The sequence below is a fragment of the Mirounga leonina genome, unplaced genomic scaffold (assembly GCF_011800145.1).
Source record: "Mirounga leonina isolate KUSES-001 unplaced genomic scaffold, KU_Mleo_1.0 Mir_115, whole genome shotgun sequence".
Classification (NCBI taxonomy): Eukaryota; Metazoa; Chordata; class Mammalia; order Carnivora; family Phocidae; genus Mirounga; species Mirounga leonina.
The window spans coordinates 6,399,064-6,420,496 of record NW_023270268.1 but is presented as its reverse complement, the minus strand read 5'-3'; the positions used below and the strand labels follow the sequence as shown (position 1 = coordinate 6,420,496).

General features: G+C 42.8%; 2 protein-coding genes across 6 annotated transcripts in view; both read right to left on the bottom strand.

Moving 5' to 3' along the window:
• The window catches only part of CTDSPL (CTD small phosphatase like), a 114,406-nt gene that overhangs the window by 64,851 nt on the left and 28,122 nt on the right, over positions 1-21,433 (bottom strand). The window lies entirely within an intron of this gene.
• LOC118001863 (non-histone chromosomal protein HMG-14-like) lies at positions 13,163-15,156 on the bottom strand. The gene has a single exon (XM_034992048.1). It carries the CDS (start codon positions 14,610-14,612, stop codon positions 14,190-14,192), a length of 423 nt encoding a protein of 140 aa, XP_034847939.1. The 5' UTR covers positions 14,613-15,156; the 3' UTR covers positions 13,163-14,189.

Sequence of the window (21,433 nt, the reverse complement as noted above, 5' to 3'; positions counted from 1 at the left end):
CTACGGCTAATTTTTTAGGAATATATCTGCTATACTCTTGATGCACATTCTTTGCAAATTCTATCTACTTCAAATGACTGAAAAATTTCATCAAATTACCTTTACACTGAACTTCCAGATCTCTAAAGAGAAGAATGCAGTCCAACCTCCAAGAACCATAGACTCAAAGGGAATTCAGCAAGTAAAATCTTAGGGCCTTATGCAAACTATTGTAGTCACTCTATGTGGCCTAGAACTGTGCTAATACTTTATTCATACTACTTCATTTAATCTTCACAGCAACCCTATGAAGTAGTTACTGTTATTCTCCCATTTTAGAGATGCGGACACTGAAGCACAGAGAGGGTAAGTCACTCGCTCAAAGTCACATAGCTAGTAAGCGGGGCTGGGATTTGAATCCTGTTCATGACTTAACCCTCCTCCCAGAATATGAAGAGAATGGGAATGTGTGGTACATTCACTTTGTGGGAAATGAAAGTTTAATGTTTAATCAGCATGCTTGAAATCCATTGGCCTTAGTTCCCGGGTACCATAGTCCTGAATTCCAAGCAATGGTGACTTGCCGTTCCTTCCTCATTCCCTCCCCGCACATGGGACTTGGGATCAAGCCCTGCTCAAGGTCACATAGCCCCATGATGGCGGTCACAGAGCCTCTTGAAGGGGGCGGGGGGGGGGGGGGGGGGCCAGGCTTTCCCACTGCAGGAGGAGTTAGAGAACTCAGGTTACCCGTCCAGGACTATTCTTTTCCCTCCTGCCGCTGACCGAGAGAACACCACTATATCAGGACAAACAGGAAGCTGGTAACCAGATGTGCCAGAACAACAAGCCCACTGTTCAGAGCCACTGGTGAGAAGCACAGCCACTGCCTTGCGTCCCTGGGCCTCCTGCCTGGAAGGAAACAGGAGGCCCCAGGATAGGGTTGGGCACTGCAGCTAGTTCCTCCTAACCTGCCACTCAGCCGCCCTCAGCAGCCCGCTCAGCCCTAGGATCTGGAAGGCAAGGAGGGGGAAAAGGATCCCTGTTTATTGGGTAGCTACCATGCCAGCATTTGTTCACGACCCCAGCCAGTCCCACCGGTGGAAGGTGGGTCATAATTTCCATGGCATAAACGAAGACACGGAGGCTCAGAGAGCTTGAGTGATCTGCCCAGCCAGGACATCACAGTCAGGGACTGGACTGTGGTTTTGTCTGCCTACAAAGCCCTCAATTCAGTGCATTTTTCATTATGCCATGCTGTAAAATTTCTTTCTCAAATTTAACCAACAGTATTTTGATTTTTATTTGGCTTAACAAAATAAAACAAAAAACACCAATGAATCAGTATCAGTTTCTTTAAGGAAAAACACTTTATGTAAAAATTTTTAAACATTTTATAGGGAAAATATAAAACAGTTGCAGAATTACGACAAAAATTAAACATTGGGTAAAGGCTGCATACAAACTGAAAAGTCCGAGACCACCCGAATAGTAATATAAACAGAAATACTAATCTCAAACTTGGAAAAATTTTAACCTCTTTATTAATCAAAGGAAACGCAAAAATAAAATCAATGCATGTGAGCTATTAAATTGGCAATTAAGAACTTTTAAACACCATGTTGCTACAAGAACGTACTACTGTTGTTAAGTGTAAATTGCTACCATCCTTTTGGAAAGCAATTTAGTCATCTGTACCAAGAGTACAGATGCTTTTTGTACACTCCTTCACCCAGTAATTCCATTTCCTGAGTCTATCCTAAGGGACTAATTTAAAATATGAAGAGGTTACATGCAGCATTTTCTGCATTACTTATATGTGGGGGGTAAGTGGAAAGCAGCTTAAATGTCATTCTAATAAGTGTTGGTATAATCAGTCAATGAAGTATTACACAGTCATTAAAAATGATGGTGACAGAGCCTATGTAGCAAAATGGAAAAATACTGTTAAATGCAACATTAAGGAAAGATAACTGGGATAAGGATATAAAGTGTAATTTGTGTAAAATGGGAATACGTAGACACGGGATATCACTTTTGCAAAAAAAAAAAAAAATTACCCATAAGAGACTAAAAGTAAATACATCAAAAAGAGAAAAGAGGGTGTACCGCTCAAAATACTTTATGAAGGCTCTTCTGATAAGTTTACATGCATTTCCGTATCTTCCACTTTCCCTTAGGCATTTTTTTTAACAAAAGAGAACCATACTTGGAATAGTCTTGCCTGCTTCGATGGACGTTGGCCCACTTGGCGGGCACTACCAGGTGGTGAGTTTCCAGAAGTAAGCCTGAGGGGCGGCTCACAGCATCTTTTCCTTCGTGTGGTTTCTACACAACTTTTGTGCTGTTTGTGTTCTGACCCTACAAAGGTTACTTTTGTTCCACTAACCACTGTGGTTCAGGGGCTACACTGAGGGCTATGGGGGAAGACCATTCAAACCTAACAGTAAAACCCTTTTTAGGCTTCTTTTAAAACCTAAAAGAAAAAGAAAAACTGAGGACTTTCTTTTTGTTTTGTACGTCAGGAGCAGAGGGCTGCATTTACCATACACAACCGTTCCTGATTAACACTGGCTAGGCAAAAGCCCTGTATTTATGTACATACGCACTGTTTTTCCTTTTATGCCTACAGCCCATTTCCATTCCCCTCGCCCCACAGAGAAATTTCCTAATGTGCCTGAGGTGTATCCTTATGTCCTCAACAGTGCTTACAAAATGTGCAACGGGGGTTTCTGTGCACCTATTTTTAACTTACGGAAATATTAGTTTGTGCACCTCGTTCTTCTTTTTTCCACTAAGTACATGCTCTTGCCATTGGCGCACATCGCTCTGTGCACAGTACTGAGCTGCTGGGTAATAAATACAGTGAGGTGTGTATCCACTAGGGCCCTGAAAGCCATGGACTCCCAGCCTGTCATCTCTTTATCCCCTCCCTCCTTCCCCAGCTCTGCCACTTGTTCTACACATACGGGCTGTATGCATATGGCCTAACATAATATCGACAGTACCAAGTGAATATGACAATTCTTTAAGCCCCTTTATAACTTTTTAAAGGAAAAAAATTGCACTTGACATATGTAGTCTACAAGCATGTATTTTTCTTGTATTCCAAGAAGTCTCTGTGATAACTTTGATAATTAAAGATGTATAAATAAAATATACTCAATTCCTTCATCCTCTCTCAGAACTATCTTGAAGCAGTTGCTTTTGGAAGGGCCATAAGTGGTCACCTAAGACTCTCAAGGCCGGGATCTGAATTCCAGAAATGTCAGAAAGCTGCTGTTGCTATTGATGACATGATTCTATAATCTGGTATCTCTGAGGTCACACTTTGATCCTGAAATTGACACTTGGGGAGCCACGTATGTCTCAGCAAGTGCACATAGCAGGACAGAGCAAATGGAGGCTGGGTTTCTAGCTAGGACGGGAGCAGGGGTAATGTCCCCACTGGGCTCTGTGCCCTGCCTGTGACTCCTACCACGATAAAAGCTGTTTATGACTACAGTCCTCTTTAGTCCTGAACTTGATGTTCATCAAAGCGGTTTCCCACAGACTTCTTCCTTTGCACCTCCTAACAATCGTGTGCGGGCCAGGGTCGGCGTTACCAACTCCAGGTTAGGAGGGAGGGTGCTGAGGCTCAGAGGGTGAAGTCACTTGCTCAAAGTCACAGAGGCAGCAAGGGGTAGGAGGGACAGTCCTGCCTTGGTTGGTGTGAGCCACCCCTGGGGAAAGGTGGGGGAAGTCCCCACTACCACAGTGGGAGACCACACCCGTGTACTCTTTGGAAATCAGGGTTCTAACAGCCTATGCCTACCAAGGTGCGGGGGATTCTTATCGTAGTGACTCTGTGCTCTAGAGATCATGTTTCTACCAGTCCCTCCCTCCCCTGATCCCGGTGAACCATGAAGGGAGGCATGAGTGAAAAATGGGAGCCCCAAAGGGCCCACTCCTCCTCTGCTTGCAGGCATCTTTTTTTCGGAGCTGGAAAAGATCTTAGGAACCGTATCCGTCTGGGTTCTGGCAGGAAACAGATGGCACTCTCAAATTGGGTAATTTGAGGAGAGTTTAATAAAGGGGCCATTTATAAGGGGTGGGCAGGGACCAGGGGAAAAACAGTGCAGTGTTCTGGGACCAGTAACAGCGCCACAGTTACATCCTTAGGACCAGAGGGTGAGGGAGGAGAGGCTACTGGAACCTTGAGACAGAGTGCCCTGCGGAGAGGGCTACCTGCCAGGAGCCCAGACACAAGAAGGAGCCAGGAGAATCAATACTTCGGTCCCACTCCTCCTCCACTCCCTGCCCCTCAATGGACTGTTGGTTTTCCTCATAGGGTAAAGAACACAACAGGGGGCCAGGAAGTAAGGGAGCCCATTCATATAGTCCCTACTGGTCAGCTTCCAGAGCACAGGGCAGGATGGAGAAGGCTGGAGAGAGCATCTGGAGCATAAGAACAAACTGACCCAACCCTTTAACTTGAAAGGTACTGTAACTCCCAGGGAAAGTCCTGGCCTAGAAAATCAACGGATGAATTGCAGAGCTGGGCTGGGAACTCAATCCCTGGGTGCCAGTCCACACTCCTCCGCTCTCCATTTGACCTGAGGATTCCTTTTCCCATAAGCATGGCTCAAACCTTGAAAACTCATAGGCCTTCAAATCAGCTGGAAACTGTCTCATTTAGGGATTGTGTATTCCAGAGCTACCCCCTCACCCCTATGTGGTTCAGTCTACACTACCTTGGCACTACTCGCCAAATGACTACTTTGTTCACACCTGTGTGCTACACCTTTGACACAGGAGTTAGGGTCCCCAAAATTTAAAGGGACCAGCTCAGAAGAAAATACCTTGCAGCAGGTACAGGCATGCAAACACAAATGGGGGAGCACATGTCTGTAGTTCTGTAGTGAAGCCCGGCTGTGGCACAAGAGGGGAAGAAGGAAGTCCCTCTGTCCAACCTCCCAGTTCAGACAACCAGGCCCCCGACCTTCAGGGAACTGGCAGAACACCCTCCCACTCTACTTACATACAGAAATAGCTGTGCATTGACCCATGAGCTGCCCAGGCCTGGAAAAGTCCTCCAGGATATTTTAAAAATCACATGTTCTTCCAAGCCTTTTAAAATTTGACTAGATAAGTGGCTGGCTAAAAAAAGAGCAAATTATCGAGATCCTTTTTGGAGGCACTATCTGAGCTACAAATTCAAAATAAAAGATCAAAATGTTATTTGACTCTCAATTTCCTTATATATTCTATAAACCCTGCCCTCTTTATAAAATAAGACAGGCTTCCCAATTCTTTGGATAAGAGACTTAGCTCAAGAAAACCATAAAAAGATTATCAATGATTAATTCACACATATGTTAGCATGATACCTCTATATAAAATTAAAAACACCAGAGAACTCTTGTTTGGCTTCCTAATTTTTTTTTCATTCATCCCATCTCTCAATAATTCCTGAGTATCTGTGTTTGCAGCTGTGGGCAGAAAAAAGCGTAGTGAGACTCAGAGTGGCAAGTGGGGACCAAATCCCAAAAGAAGCTTCTCCCATCTTCTTCTGTCTCTTGTAGGCAGTGAGGAGGCACTGAGAGCTTCCAAACAGAGGAGTAATTAGACTGTATCATGCTTTGGCAAGTTATGCTAGAAATATATACAGGATGATGATGAGGATGAGGATGAGACCCAGAGGCAGGAAGCCTCATTAGGAGGCTGTTGTGATATTGCAGTCAAGATATAAGGATGGGCAGAAAAACCACTTTTCCAGATCAGAGAACAAGGAGAAGGAAGTGGCAGATTTGGACCAGGTCTGCATGATGTAGCAGGGAGACGTGTCCTGGAATGTGGGAAGGAAGGGGACTCATGGCCAGACATGTTTTCTCCATGAAAAGGGAGCTGAGCAGAGAGCTGCGGGCTGAGTGCCCAGACAAGGGTGAGCTGTGCCCTTCCTCATGCCTTGTCTCAGGGTCTGGGGCGGAGCACTGCTCTGGCCAGAGGCTGGAAGGGGACCTCTCACCCCTCATGGGCGCCCCCGATCCCATCTCTGTTCCAGTGGGTCAGCACTTGGGTGAGCCTCGGCATAGCTCTTCACATTGTGAAGTTCCTTCTCAGTGTGGGTGAGACGAGTACCCTGGGTTTTCTACCTGCTGGCGTGGCCTCTAAAGCTTGAGAGCGTGTGCCTCTCCTTCTCCTCCTGGGTGTCTAAAAAGGGGCCCAGTGAGGATTCTCCCCCAAAGGGAATTAGTGCTAAACAGCTGAAAAAAGAGCCATGATCAGCGTGGCTCTGCTCAGCAATCTGGCTTTCCTCTCTGATTAAAACGAAAATGTCACATAATCCAGTTCAGAGTTTTAGTCTGACAGGCAGCCAGCCCACGGAGCCAACCTTATTCCACAGAATTGTTCATGCTCAGGAGATTTACTGTACAGCTCTCTTGCCCTGGACAGGCTGAAGAAGTCCAGGAGCCAGCGAGCGTGTGGTAGGGATCTGGTGAGGGAGGGGGTGCCACCCAATTACTTTCTGCTTACACCGTCCCAGCTCACCCATGTGCCGCTTCTAGGAACCAGTCACCCGGTGGCAGCGGCCGCGGGAAGCTGGCTGGCGGACCTGGCACCAGCCGGAAACTACATGGACTTGGCAGGCGCTCTGCCCAGCAGTGGCGGCGCCCTGACCCGTCGCAGCTTCTCAGCAGAAGAGGACGGATGCAGGGTGGACAAGAGAAAAGGGACAACGGGGCTTCTATGCCCGGTTTGCTATGAAGCCGTCGCATGGCCCGCAGTGACAGGATCTGGTGGAGGTGTGGCACACCCTCTGCTGACTGTTTGTCTGGACAGCCTTGCGCCAACTAGGGCATCCTTGCCTGGCTCTGGCATTTGACCCTCAGGGCCCAGATCTGCTCTCTATCTGCACCAGAAATCACACAAATACCCTACAGCCACAGCCTCATTCACCCACCCTGCAGGCCCCTTCCCCGCTCACTAACCGCAGGCTCTCACATCCCGGGCTGCCAGGCAACTCTCCCCCGCTCCCTGCCCCTACCTCCAGGCAGCCTCACACCTCAGGGTTCAAAGCTGTTTTGCGGCAGTGGCAGCTGTAATAACAGCAACAAGGAGGCCTCTGGACTGAGTCACCGTTTCAAAGTATGTGCACACACATTCTCTCATTTGTCCTGGTAACTGCCTCTCACCTCTGGGCGGCTTGGGACGGAGGGTGCAGCTAACAGCAGCTTCCTTCTCAAACAAGGTCCTCCTCAGGAATGCCAGCAATCTGACCAGCAGCCTTTTCCCCACACCTCCCCTCCCTCTCTTCAGAGAACCCACACTTTCCACTCTGCCCTGGTGTTAGTGCGCCAGTGGCCCAGGCTGCTGCGTGGCTCTCCCACGGCCAGGTAACAGGAATCACGTCCCCCCCCCCCCCCCCCCCAGCCACGCCAATCTCAAAGTCTTAAGCAAGCCAGGCATCCTTGCCTAGCTCTGGCAGGGCCCAGAGAAGCCCACCTGGGGCCTGTACCTCCCTGTTGCTCCATTTCAGCGGAACGAGTTTTCTGGAACACAACTCCCATGTGTTCTCCCGTGATCCATCGGAGAGGATCTGGGATCCACTGGCACCTGCCACAGCCATAGGTCTCTGTCGAGGAAAGAAGCCACGGTGTGTTCTGTGGCTAAAGGGTGACTAGGGACCACTGGGGTGGCCTGGTGTAAGACTCTGCCTGACCGTGATGCTCCTCATGAGTGGTGACTATTTGAGCCAAGATATCATCTCTTTGGGGGGTCCGCCTGTGAGACACAGCAGTGGCAGCAGGGACAGCAGCTGGGGTGAGGCAGGAGAGAGAGCGCTAGAAGCAAGGGAAAGAAGTAGCCAAGAGCCCAGCTTTGCACGCCTGGAAGAATCCTCAGGGAAAGGAAACCTGGATGCCCAGTTCTAAAGTGATGGCCTGGCAGTAGGTACTGAGAGTTCCTGGCACGTCCTGACTGATGAGGTGTTAACAGGCTGCTGGGAAGTACAAAGACCCTGGGTGAATGGGGTGTGTGTAGCTGGGACCCAGACCTGAGTTTCCCCTTGTCCCTGAGGATATGCCCAAGGAGCTGACAAACTGGACACACCTCTTAGAGGCTGAAAAAGCCTGACTAGAATAGGAAGGAATTATTACCAGAGGAACAAGTGAACTTCCAAGATACTAAATGACTTGCTGGTACAGCCACTGACGGCTCACCCGTCAGACATGCCCTTGCCTCCCTTTCCAACAGAACCCTGATCCCTTTATGGATGACGGCACGTGCAGCTGAAACTTCTCCACAGAGCCCTTTACACCTAGGTGGCCACATGATGGACTTCTGGCCAATCAGACATAAGCGGAGCATTTCGGGGGGAAAAAGCTTTTGCTTTCCTGATCTAGGGACTGGCCCTGCTTTCTTCTCGACTTCTTCTTCCTGCCTCAGATGAAGCAGCCATCTGCCACCATGAGGAGGAAAGCCACATGCCAGGGACAACACAGATAGGAAGGTAAGAGACTGAGTGTCTGATCACACTGTGTGAGCCCTGGACTGGCTCCTCCCAGAATTCTCATTGTGTCTGAGAAATAACTACTTACTTATTTAAGCCACTCTTGGTTGGGTTTTCTGAGTTTTGCAGCTGAATGCATTCCTGACCAATAAATCTGCCTAGTCACAGAGCTGCTGGTAAATGGCGGGGCTGGGCTCCAAGCACTGTCTGTTTAATTCCAGAGCCTGTCTTGCTTGTTTTCCACTGGGCAGCACTATTTCTCACTCTCAGAACAAGGGGTCTGCAAATTAAGTAAGATGCTGTATATAAAACACTTGACACATTATAGCAGATGCCCAATAAATATTAGTTACAGTTATTACTATTATTATGAGGCCAAGTAGGCCCCAAGCCACTTCAAGCTCCTCTGTTTTAGCGTCTACGACCACAGTCAAGTGGGAACCCAGAACAAGGTCTCATTCTTTCTGAGGAAAAGAGAGTGAGGAAGGGTTAGGTCCTTGGGCCTACCGGGGCTACCGTCCACTGAGATGGACTCCCATTCCCAGAGCCTGCTTGTCCCTTGGGAAGGGCAGCACAGATACAAAGGGGCCCCTGCCATCATTAATGGATCGGAAGAGTCCCTCTCTGTTCCTTCAGTTTGGACCCAGCATCCACAGAAAGCCAGACAAAGACCATGACAAGGCTCAGTCAGGGGCATCAGGCACCCTGGCAAACTTACGCATTTCTCTTCCTTCCCCAGACACAGAAGTATGTCTCCTGAAACCAAGGATATTGCTGCTTTTACAACAGAACACTGGAAACAGGCTAAAAGTCTAATAGCGAGGTACTATTTTAAAAAGTGATGCTATGTCCACAGAAGAGAACAAATATTCTATAGTCATTAAATATGATATTCTCTAAGGGTTTTTATAATTTGGGAAAAACCCTCATGTGAAAAATAGCTGACATATTAAGCTATCCATGTATTATATTTCCCATGATCCCCTTATGACATTATACATACACATAAGAGAAATTCAAAAGGCAAGAAGAAAAATAAAAAAGCTAACAATGATTAACATCTTTAAATTGTGTTATTATGCATATACTTTTGTATGTTTTCTATGATTTCTATAGTTTCTTGTATAACCACAAGAAAAATCCTTACAAGTAAATTGAAGAAAGGGGAAAGTGTATTAGTGACAGAAGTTGTGACATTGTTATTACTATTTGGACAGGATATCTGGCTTCAAAACATGCTGTTTGCTAACAGCCAGAAAGCAGCCATTTCAGTGAAATATTTTTAAAATGGAAGAGAGTCTCTGATGTGGCACTCCTCATTTCCCAGCAAAAGAAAAACACCGCCCCCCCTCCCTTAATTGGGGCCTGGGACTAGAGGCACATCCCTTACCTCTTTGAAGTAGCTCTGATCTGAGACCCCTCTCACCAGGGATCCCTGAGAGAAGACCCTCCCTGTAGAAGACCATCTCTGCCAAGTTCACAGAGCACAGATATCTGAGACACCTGGAGAGGGGTGGCCTGGTGTTCTGATGAGGCCGGGATATGGTTTCTCTCCCTAGTAAGATGAAAAGTGAACAGATGCTAAGAGATGCGTTTTCTCTGCAGCTCAGCTCTCTGTGTAACTAGCATGCCGTAAGCATCAAGCTTGAGTCTTTGGAACCGGGGCTAAGCCAGCCAGCAAACAACCACAGCCACGGCAAATGCACTATGGAAGTGCTCTGGGCTACCTTTCTCTCTGTTCTTCCTCCCAAGGACTTTGGGTTCCCACACCACACAACTTTTTCAGCCTATCGTTTCTTTCCTCACATCAAACACTTGGACCCAGTGGTCTGGAAGTAACAACATCTCCACTATGTTTCCTTCACACTTGACACAGCAGGCGTCCACCTGGACCTGGATGCGTAGAGATGGAAAGCTAATTTTTCATCACGCACCCAATGGTTCAATATATTGTATGGGACTTTCATCTTTGGGACCACTCTTTTTTTTTTTTTTTAAAGATTTTATTTATTTATTTGAGAGAGAGAGAATGAGAGACAGAGAGCATGAGAGGGAGGAGGGTCAGAGGGAGAAGCAGACTCCCCGCCGAGCAGGGAGCCCGATGCGGGACTCGATCCCGGGACTCTAGGATCATGACCTGAGCTGATGGCAGTTGCTTAACCAACTGAGCCACCCAGGCGACCCCTCTTTGGGACCAAATATCAGAACGCATCAGATATAATAATAAACCATTAATAAAAACTCACGTGGTAAAAGATACTCTTTTCATCCAGAGAAATTGTGTTGTTCCACACAGTTTTAAGATTCCATTTCCTTGCACTCAGGAATTACCAGAATGCTATAAGCATTCTGTGAAGAGTCTCATTTCAAGTTCAGATTATTCAGACTCATCTGTGACAGATGTAGAACTCCCAGATTCCCACAAAGTGTTGTAAGTTTTCCCCTGTAACCCCATCTGGCTTAACATCACCATCAGTGATTTTTTTCAGAATGTGAAAGTTCAACAGCTTGAAATGTTAAAACTCTGTAAAAAGCAGCATTATCACCCAGCAACAGCTCAGAGCTCTGACACTTGAATATGGGATTTGTAATATATCTAACAGTACAGTCCAGACTTGATGAAGAAAGAGTTGGCTAATAGAGTACAATAATACTGCAAGAGGAAATATTTACTGTTTGAGCAACAACTTTTTCAAGCGGCCATAAGATCACAGAATGTTGGAACTAGAAGGGCCTTGGAGATCCTCTAATCTAATTCCTTCAAATCAAAGCCAGGGCCTGGGCACTCCTCCAAGGGAGCACATGAATGGAATAAAGCCTTACAGTGAGGAGGGGGTCGGGGCTCCCATCTGGGCTTCCCGCATTTCTAGGTACCACTAAGTAACATTAATGTTAAAGCATCTGTCTCCCAGCCTTGTGCAAAGACACAATGTCTCCCTCCTATCTACTGAGTAAAATCCAAATCTGGTTTTCAAGGCCCTAGTCTCACCTTTCTACCTTTATTCCACACTCTCCAAACACCTGCACAGGCTCCTTTCTGTACCTGGGATACCATCTCCCCTGTTCAGGCCCTCTGTCCATTGGTATTCAATATATCCCCTCCTCCATGCAGCCTCCATGGTTCCTCCAACCTAAATACGCTCTCATTCTCCTGAACAACCACACCAGCTTATCCCTATGTCTATTAGAGAATGTTTCATATTCTGCATTCTATTATTGGTATGTTTGTTTTATATCCTTCATCAGATTGCAAGTTCCCAGAGGACAGGGAAAATGCCTGATTCATATTAACTAATTAGTTAATTCTTCCATGGTCCTTTGCTTATTAGCAGCGCTTGAGAAACTCAGAACAAATGTGTTCGTAATACATTTTTCTTGTTTATAAAGGCAGATCCAATAAAGGTTCAATTCACTGCACTGCAGTAATTCTGTGTACATGGAATTAGAAGCAAACTTTTTCCTCACTCTTTCTCCCCAACATTTTGTTATGAAAAATTTCACATATACAACAAAGTATGTTTAAGGCCACCTAGATTCTACTATTAACATTTATTTGACTGTACTTACTTTATCACATATCTGTATACATATCCATTCTTGTATTCATTCATTAATCCATTTAATCTTTTTGATGTATTTCAAAGTAAACTACAGGTACCATTCTACTTCCTCTAAATAATTCAGAATGTGTATCATTAACTACAGTTCAATATTCATTTTTTTCTCTTCAAGTAAAATTTATATTCAATGAAGTGCCCAAATCTTAAATGTGTATACACTGAGTTTACATAAAAATATACACCTGAGTTAAAAAAATCCCTACTCTGCCATAAGGACCACTGTTTTGATTTTTTCCCCCACCATAGATTAGTTTTGCCTATTCTAGAATTTCATATAAGTGGAATCAAATACTAAATACTTCTTTTTGTGGAAGGCTTCTTTCAGTTTTTTAGTTTCATACATGTTGCATGTATTATTAATTTTCTCTTTGATATTGCTAAGTAGCATTCCATTATATATCACTGTTTCTGTATCCATTTTCCTACTGATGGGGACATATAGGCTTTATAAGTGTTTGTCAACATATATTTCAATTTCTCTTGAGTAAATAACTGTGAGTAAAACTGCTGAGTCAAATAAGGATATATTTGTTTTATAAGAAATGCTAGAGGGGTGCCTGGGTGGCAGTTAAGCATCCAACTCTTGATTTCAGGGTTATGAGTTCAAGCCCTGTGTTGGGCTCTACACGGGGCATGGATGGAGCCTACTTAAAAAAAAAAAAAAAGAAATGCTAGAGCTTTCCAAAATGGTTATATCATTTTATATTCCTACCAACACTGAGAACTCCAAATTGCTTGTGGGAAGGTTTCTGACACTGAATTAGAATTGTTTTAATGGATATAGGGTTATTCAGATTTTCTGTCATCAGGTGTCAGTTTTTTTTAAAAAACAGACTTCTTTATTTATTTGCCAGAGGGAGAGAGAGAAAGCACAAAGCAGGGGGAGGGGCAGAGGGAGAGGGAGAAACAGATTCCCTGCTGACCAGGGAGCCTGACGTGGGGCTTAATCCCAGAACCCTGGGATCGTGACATGAGCCGAAAGCAGACGCTTAACCAACTGAGCCACCCAGGTGCCCCCAGGTGTCAGTTTTGATGAGCTGTATTTTTCAAAGAATTTGTAGAATTCATCTAAGTTGTTTAATTTTTTTTGGTATAAAGTTGTTCCTAATATTCCCTTATTAATTTTTTAATGTCTGTAGGATTGATAACACCTCTTTTATTCTGGCTCTTGGTAATAAGTGCTCTCTATGTATCTAATCAATTTTATTGATCTTTTAAAAGACAAAGCATTTGGATTTATGGTTTTTCTCTATTTTTTGTCTATTTTCCAGTTTACTGATTTATGCTCTTACCTTTTTTTTCTTTCATAATTGAATTTTTATTGGTTGTTCCAAAGATCAGTACAGACATTTCAATTTGTACACAATTCTTAATGTACATACTGAAAATCTAAAAAATCATGTAGTTGTGATTCTTTCTAAGAGTTATTCCAGTGACTTTCCAGCTTAAAATTTGAAGGCAAATTTTCCTTAACAGTATGTCAAGTACCAATATCTTCAAATGTTGATACACTATTATCTTTAAGTCCCATTAATTCACAACTTAATATCATATACACTACATACTCAAATTTTCAATCTCACATAGCACATTAACAAGTTACTAGGAAAACTGGACTACCAGACCAAGATGTTGCAGAGTGCACAAAATTCTGACAGGGAGAGTCAAGATCAAGGAGTGGTTTTCTTTAGGAATCAATTCTACCAAAAACAACATGGAAATAGAAGTAATTTAAAATGTTCAAGGCACATTAAATGCACGACTGACTCCAAATTGCCATTTAGTATGCTTAGTATTACAGGATATAAAAACTACCCCACCTATGGAATGTTGAGCTGACCCATAAGACAATCAAAGCCTCCCAATTCAGTATCTCACGATTCTCTGGTTGTACCAAAAAATAAACAACCAACAAATGATTTCACCTCTTATAAAAAAGCATATACACTTAAAAAATGGGATGAGGTAGGATTCCTTCTTTCTTAAAAATGTTTCTAGAGATACTAAAAAACTTGGATTAATGAAATAGTTGATAAAAATATTTCCCTGGATTGTATAAGAGAGACAGGAACCACTGATAAGACATGATATAATGATATTAATCAGACAGCTTCTTCCTCTCCTGCTTCATCAGAGGCTGGACTCTCCTCATTTTTAGTTTCTCTGTTTTCGGCAGGTAAGTCTTCTTTCATTTCTTGGTTAGCCACTTCAGCCTGTCTTCCCTTTTCTCCCCTTTTCCCCTTTGTTTGCACTTTTTTGTCTAAAGATTTATCCTCTCCTGCTGCCTTTTTTGGCTTCATTTCCACTTTTGTAGGAGCAGGTTTAGCTGACAACCTCAGTAACCTCCTCGTGGGCTCCTCTTTTGCTGCCCCTTCGCAGGAGCTGACCTTCCTCTTGGGCATCATGGTGGGGAGTGGGCGAGTGCCCGGTGCCTGCGCCTGTGGGGCTGAGGTGTGTGCAGAGCCTTCATGAAGCTGGGCTGCCTGGCTGTTGTCATTCCTCCCCACTGCTCTTTTCTTTTTCATGTCCTTCTTACTACTTATTTTGGATATTTTTCTTTTTCTTTTTTTAAAGATTTTATTTATTTATTTGACAGATAGAGACATAGCAAGAGAGGGAACACAAGCAGGGGGAGTGAGAGAGGGAGAAGCAGGCTTCCCGCTGAGCAGGGAGCCCGATGTGGGACTCGATTCCAGGACCCTGGGATCATGACCTGAGCCGAAGGCAGATGCTTAATGACTGAGCCACCCAGGTGTCCTGGATATTTTTCTTACGAGGAAACCTTCAGTCACTGAGTTTTTAGACCTGTCTTATCTGATATCGTAGCCAATGACCACATGTGGGTATCTAAATTTAAATAATTTAAGTTAATTAAAAATTAAAGCCACATATGATTATTGACTATCAGACTTGACAACACAGATACAGAACATTTCCATTGCCACAGAAAGTGCTACTGTACAGCACATTTAAGACTTTTCTTTTTGGGGCTCCTGGGTGGCTCAGTTGGTTAAGCCTCCAACTCTTGATTTTGATTCAGGTCATGATCTCAGGGTTGTGGGATCGAGCCCCTGGCTGGGCTCAGTGCTCAGCACAGAGTCCGCTTTGGATTCTCTTTCTCCTTCTCCCTCTGTCCCTCCCCTCTCTCTCTTAAATAAATAAGTAAATAAAATCTTTTAAAAAATACCTTTTTATAAAACAAACATTTAAAGCTATAAAATTTCCTCTAAGTACTGCTTTAGCTGCATCCTATAAATTTTGCTGTTATATTTTCATTATCATTTAGTTAAAATTATTTTCAAATACCCTTGCAATTTCTTCTTTGAAACACAGATTATTTACAGTGTGTTCCTGAATTTCCAAATATTTGGGGTTTCCCAAGATATATTTCTGTTACTGATTTCTAATTTAATTCCAATGTAGTCAGAGGATATACTACATTCTCTACATAGTCCAAGTTTTTAAACTTTACTGAGACTTGTTTTATGGAATGTATATCCTGTTGTTGTTGAATGTAGTAGTCTACAAACATCAATCTGGCTTATGTCTTCATCTGTGTTTACTGAAAATTTTTTTGTGTGTGTAATTGGTCTATCAGTTGCTGACAGTGGGAAAATCTCCAACTCTGACTGAGGTATTTTTTGTTTCTCCCTTTAATTCTGTGAATTGGTATATTAAGTTGCTGCCTGGCAACTTTCAGTTGGCTAGTATGAAATAGAAACTTTAACTAAAAGATTTAACAAAGAAGCTTCTGGTATCTCATTAATATGTTGAAGTATACAACAAACTACGCTGCTTATTTGGTTGTTAATAGTAGTTTACTAAGACCCTAAAAATAACTGTTTCCTCTAGAAGTTTTCAAGTCCCATGTCTTTATCTACTTATAGATATACTTTTCAAATTTGCTAATCTGCACTAATTATAGGAAGGAGCAGTTTGCACTTTAAAAGTGTGCTTTTAGTCCCACCTCTGATATGGCCAAGTTAGCTCCTATTGGACCAATACTCCCGGAAAAAGCTATATACTCCAGACAGAATTTATAAAAACAATTGCCTGAAGGCACTGTAGAGAGACAAAAAAATAGGTAGATTCTGCAGGAGGGCTGAGATGTGGGAGAAAGGAAAAGACAGAGACGTGTTTCTCAATTTTATGGCTTTTAGCCTGGTGGCAGGCTGTGGTCAGTGTCATGCTGAGGGCTAAAACTCCCAACAGAAAGCATGCAGTCTTTCAGAGACAGATTTTGGGACCCCCCACAGCCACTGGAAAGTGAAGAGGGAATCCCAGAAAGAGAAAGCCTCAAATTCTGTGTAAAAACTCTGCCCAAATCTCCTGAGACATGGATGCATGGGGCAGACTCTAGGCAAACTAGCTAAGAATAAAATAACTGAGCCAAGAATTGAGATACTTAGCCCAACAGCCAGGGTTTGTGGTTTTAATTCAAACTGAGGTAATTGCTAGCTAAGGCAAAAACCAAAATAAACAATAACCCGCCCTGCCTGCAATAAACCTCTTCGGAAGAATATAATAGAATCCAGAGTCTCCATAATGTAGTAGTACAATGTTCAAAATACAACCTAAAATTATTAAACATGCACAGAAATAGGAAAATGCAGCCCATCCTCAGGAAAAAAGGCAATCAATAGCAATCCCAAGATAACCCAGATGTTGCAATTAGCAGATAAGGATTTTAAAGCAGCTATTATAATTATGCTCAATGGCATAAAAGAATATATGAAATATACAGAAAACCTTGGCAGAGAAATAGAGACTACAAAAGAGAACCAACTGGAAGTTCTATAATTAAAAAATACAACATACAAAAATTTCCAAAAAATCACTGGATGAACTTAATAGAATAGAAATTATATTGGAAAGTGTCAGTGATCTTGAAGATAGACCAACAGAAATTACCCAATCTGAAGAACAGAGAGAAATAAAAGATTGAAAAAAAAAAAAATCCAGAACATCAGACCCAGGACAATATCAAAAGGTCTATCATAGTGGCCAACAGACACACGAAAAGATGCTCAACATCACTCATCACCAGGGAAATGCAAATCAAAACCACAATGAGATATCACCTCACACCTGTCAGAATGGCTAAAATCAAAACCACAAAAAACAAGTGTTGGCAAAGATGTGAAGAAAAAGGAAATCTTGCACTGTTGGTGGGAATGCAAACTGGTGCAGCCACTGTGGAAAAGAGTATGGAGGTGCCTCAAGAAGTTAAAAATAGAATTACCCTACAATCCAGTAAGCATACTACTAGGTATCTACCCAAAAAATACAAAAACACTAATTCAAAGGAATACATGTATTATAGCAGCATTATTTACAATAGCCAAATTTTAGAAGCAGCCCAGTGTCCACTGATAGATGAATGAATAAAGAAGAGGTGGTATGTGTATACACACACACACACACACACACGGGAATATTATTCACCCATAAAAAGCAATGAAATCTTGCCCTTCACAATGATATGGATGGAGCAAGAGAATATAACGTTAAGTGAAGTAAGTCAGTCAGAGAAAAACAAATACCATATGATTTCACTCCTATGTGGAATTTAAGAAACAAAACAATGAGTAAAAGAAAAAGAAAGAGAGAGAGAGATAAACCAAGAAACATACTCTTAACTATAGAGAACAAACTGATGGTTACCAGAGCAGAGGTGGGTGGGGGGATGGGTGAAATAGGTAATGGGGAGTAAGGAGGGCACTTGTGATGAGCACTGGGTGATGCTCAGAATTGTTGAATCACTATATTCTATACCTGAAACTAATATAACAGTATATGTTAACTATACTGGAATTAAGATAACAAGTAAGTCTATCATAGGTATAACCAGTCTCAGAAGGAAAAAAGAGAGAGAATGGGGCAGAAAAATATTCGAAGAAATAATGGCTGAAAATTCTCCAAATTTGGTATAAAACCTAAATTTACAGATTTAAGAAGCTCAATGAACTCTAAGCAGGATAAATAAAACCAAAGATAAAGAAAGGAAAATCTTGAAAGCAGCCAGAGAAAAAGGATAAATTACATAAAGATAACAATGATTCCAGTGACCACTGACTTCTCATCAGAAACCAAGGAAGCCAGAAGATGGTAAAACAGCATCTGGAAAAAAAAAAATCCTCAACCTAGAATTCTATATCCAGTGAAAATATCCTTCAGGAATGAAGGTGAAGTAAATATACAGTATATTTGTCATATCTTTCAGACAAAGCTTTCTATTTTACACTAAAAGTTGGCTAGCTATGCAGCAGTTTGCACACCAATTCATAGAAACTTTAAAACACATATTTTAAAATGAACAGTAATTTTTAAAAATCATGTGAACTGGAAGGGGCGGTGGTCAACAAAACAACCTGTCCTCAGTTTTTCCTTTAATGGTAAACAGTGGGTAACAAGTTATTTCTACGTAATCTAAGTCTGGCCTAATTCCGCCAAGATTTCCTGGTCTCAACAGTCTCTTCTCCTTCCTCCTTTCCCACAAATATGCCACTGGGAAAGTGAGGAAAAGTTCAATTTAGGCCTCTTAACATTATTCAGATCTAGAGACAGAATGCAGAACTATTAAAAGCTAAGAGTTCAAAATGAAGGGTGGGCAAGGTATGAGGCACAAGAAAAGAAAACAGGCCAAGATAGCCTGAAAGGACACATTCACGTTGGAGAATTAACTGCAAAAGGTTGAGACTGAGTCAATATTTGCATTAGAAATCTCAACCTGAATTAACACGTTTGTTGGACTTGTTAGTCCAGAAATAGTTCCCAAGAGAGCTCTGGAAGTGTGACCTTCGCTTGCACATCTGCTCTGACTTTTATGAGTTCTCTTAATACTTTTTAAAGCTACTGCTAAGTGTTAATTTTTGTTCAAAGTAGGATTACCAAACAACCTGTTAGCAACACAAAGATTCTCTTCATACTTGCCTTCCTTAAACCTAGAAGCAGACTGTTTTCCAAACTGTTAACATCCCAAGCTGACTGCCAAAACAGTTATTAACTAGCCTCTGACATCTAAACAACAGCTGTGTGCTGTCCTGCTAAAGGACAGCCTCACCCAGACAGTGACTCTCCAAAGGTCAGCTGTGTCCTGCAGCAGGAAGTCCACGCCACGGTTGGTGGCACATGCCGGCACAACGGAACAGTCTGTGTTTGTCCCAATTCCCTTTCCTCCCTTTTGGCTAATCTTCACTGGTCATAAATGTTCAGCTCGCCTTGCACAGGAAGCGGGGGCCTTAAACTTTATCCTGCTCGCTCATTGCAGTTCTTGCTCTTACACAAACTCTTTTCACAGAAGACCATCTTAGAGTTGCCACTGAAAATGGTGATGACAAAGGACCAGAAGACAAAGCAAAAACACTTGTCTCAGAAGCAAGCACATTCAAAAATATTGTCAGGTGCTGTTCTAGTGCTTTCTTACAATATCCCCGCCCTCTACTGCCATAAGGATCATCCCTCCCGGTTACTAGGTAGGGAAGCTGCAGTTGCTCAGAGCATTTACATGAACTGCCCATGGTCACACAGCTTTGGAGGGACACCACGAGACTATCCAGTTCTCTTTAACTCAAGTCCAAGGGTCTTTCTACTCTGGCAACCTTCAAGAGTACCAACACCCTTCAAAATTCCAACTAGATTAAAAAAAAAACAAAAAAAACCCTTGTCATATTGATGGGATGTAGGTGGAAAGTTGATTTAAAAATTTACCTGGAGGAGTAGATGCATAGGAATAGCTAATGTCATTTCAATAATAATAATGTAGGACTTTCTTTTGCAGATATAAAAATAAATGTGTTATAAGGCTAATGCATGAAACTGTGATATTCGTTTACCCACACAGTGCCTGGCTGATTGTAAGCACCCAATAAATATTAGCTATCATTATTATAATATGCTAAATACTTAGCTCTTTTCTCATAGGGACACTCTGAGGACAATTTTATTCCCATATTATATATCAGGAAACCGAGGCACAGAGTTTAAGTAACTTGCTACAGGTCACAAAGTATGGACTATCTGGAATCTGAACGAAGGCTGTGGGTTTCAGAGTTAAGGATGTTATTGCATCAAGAATATTAATATCAAAAGTCTGGAAGAATCCAAATGTCCATCGATAGGGGGCTTAGATAAATGAAGGTGCATCCATATAAAGAATATTTCTGAGAATGAGGTAAATCTATATAATATGAAAAGATGTCTATAATATATGTCAACAGAAAAAAACAAGGTGCATTGCATAGGCTTATTTTTGTTGAACAATAACCATATATATTGAGTCATGGTTGTTTGCAAAGATACATGTGCGCATACGTATGCTGTATACATGTATGTACATGTGTGTATATGTTATATAAAGTTGTATATACATACATATATACCACCCTTTTTCCCTATGGATGGGATTAGGATGGGGGAAATCCTTTTCTAACATACTTTTGTATTGTTTCAATCTGTTATAAGCATGCATTACTTCTGTAATAAACCAACAAGATTTTTAAAAATGGCTCACTACCTAAAAAAAAAAAGGTGTTCTTTTCAAAGGAAAACACTTCCATAAACAGGTTAAACCTTAGCTAACTGAAAGTGCAAGCGGTCCTCTCCAACTAGGAGTTTGGTACAGTCATTTCCACTGTAAAATGGCACTCCAAGACTGCAATAGAGGACAGTCTGGGCTTTAACGCAGACCTATGTACACAAACAGCGTGTCCTCGCCTGGTGCCCTGCACATACCTGTGTGTAGGAGGAGAAAGGGCTTTCCTGTGCAGTCACTTCTTTCAGCCAGTGCTGATCATCAGGAGTAGAGTATAGAGAACTGAATGGCTGCTGAAATATGGCCATGGTCTGGATGGTCCAATTCTAAGAGACTCAGTGAACCCAGCTGTGGATTAGTCTGGACTGGGATAGGTCCCAGATTTATGATAAGGCACCTCCAGTGAGCAGTGGTGATAGTGGAGAGAAGGCTACCCGTGGGAGGGAAATCTGGCCCAGTCTATGTTTTCTAGGTCGATTGGGTCGGCCATCCCCAGGTTGGGCGAGCCTGGAACCCTTAGTACCCAACTCCAACCTGGGCAGTGGTGAAAACAGGACAGGCTGGTGTGCCCACCAGTTAACTCTACTCCCTGGGGCTGGCCTTGAGACACACTGAGTCACACCAACAGGCTTCACGTGGTGAAAAAGTGGAATCGTCATCTGATGCCAGATCCAGCTGGATGCATTTTGGATAGAATTACTCTGAAGCTGTCTCAATAGCAAAGTGGCAAATTGTTTTCTAAATTCATCTGTGAAGGGATTTTCTCCCTTCCTTCCTTCCTTCCTTCCTTCCTTCCTTCCTTCCTTCCTTCCT

Coding starts and splice junctions, on each gene's coding strand:
- LOC118001863 (XM_034992048.1), bottom strand. CDS start 14,612: ATGAAAAAGAAAAGAGCAGTGGGGAGGAATGACAACAGCCAGGCAGCC.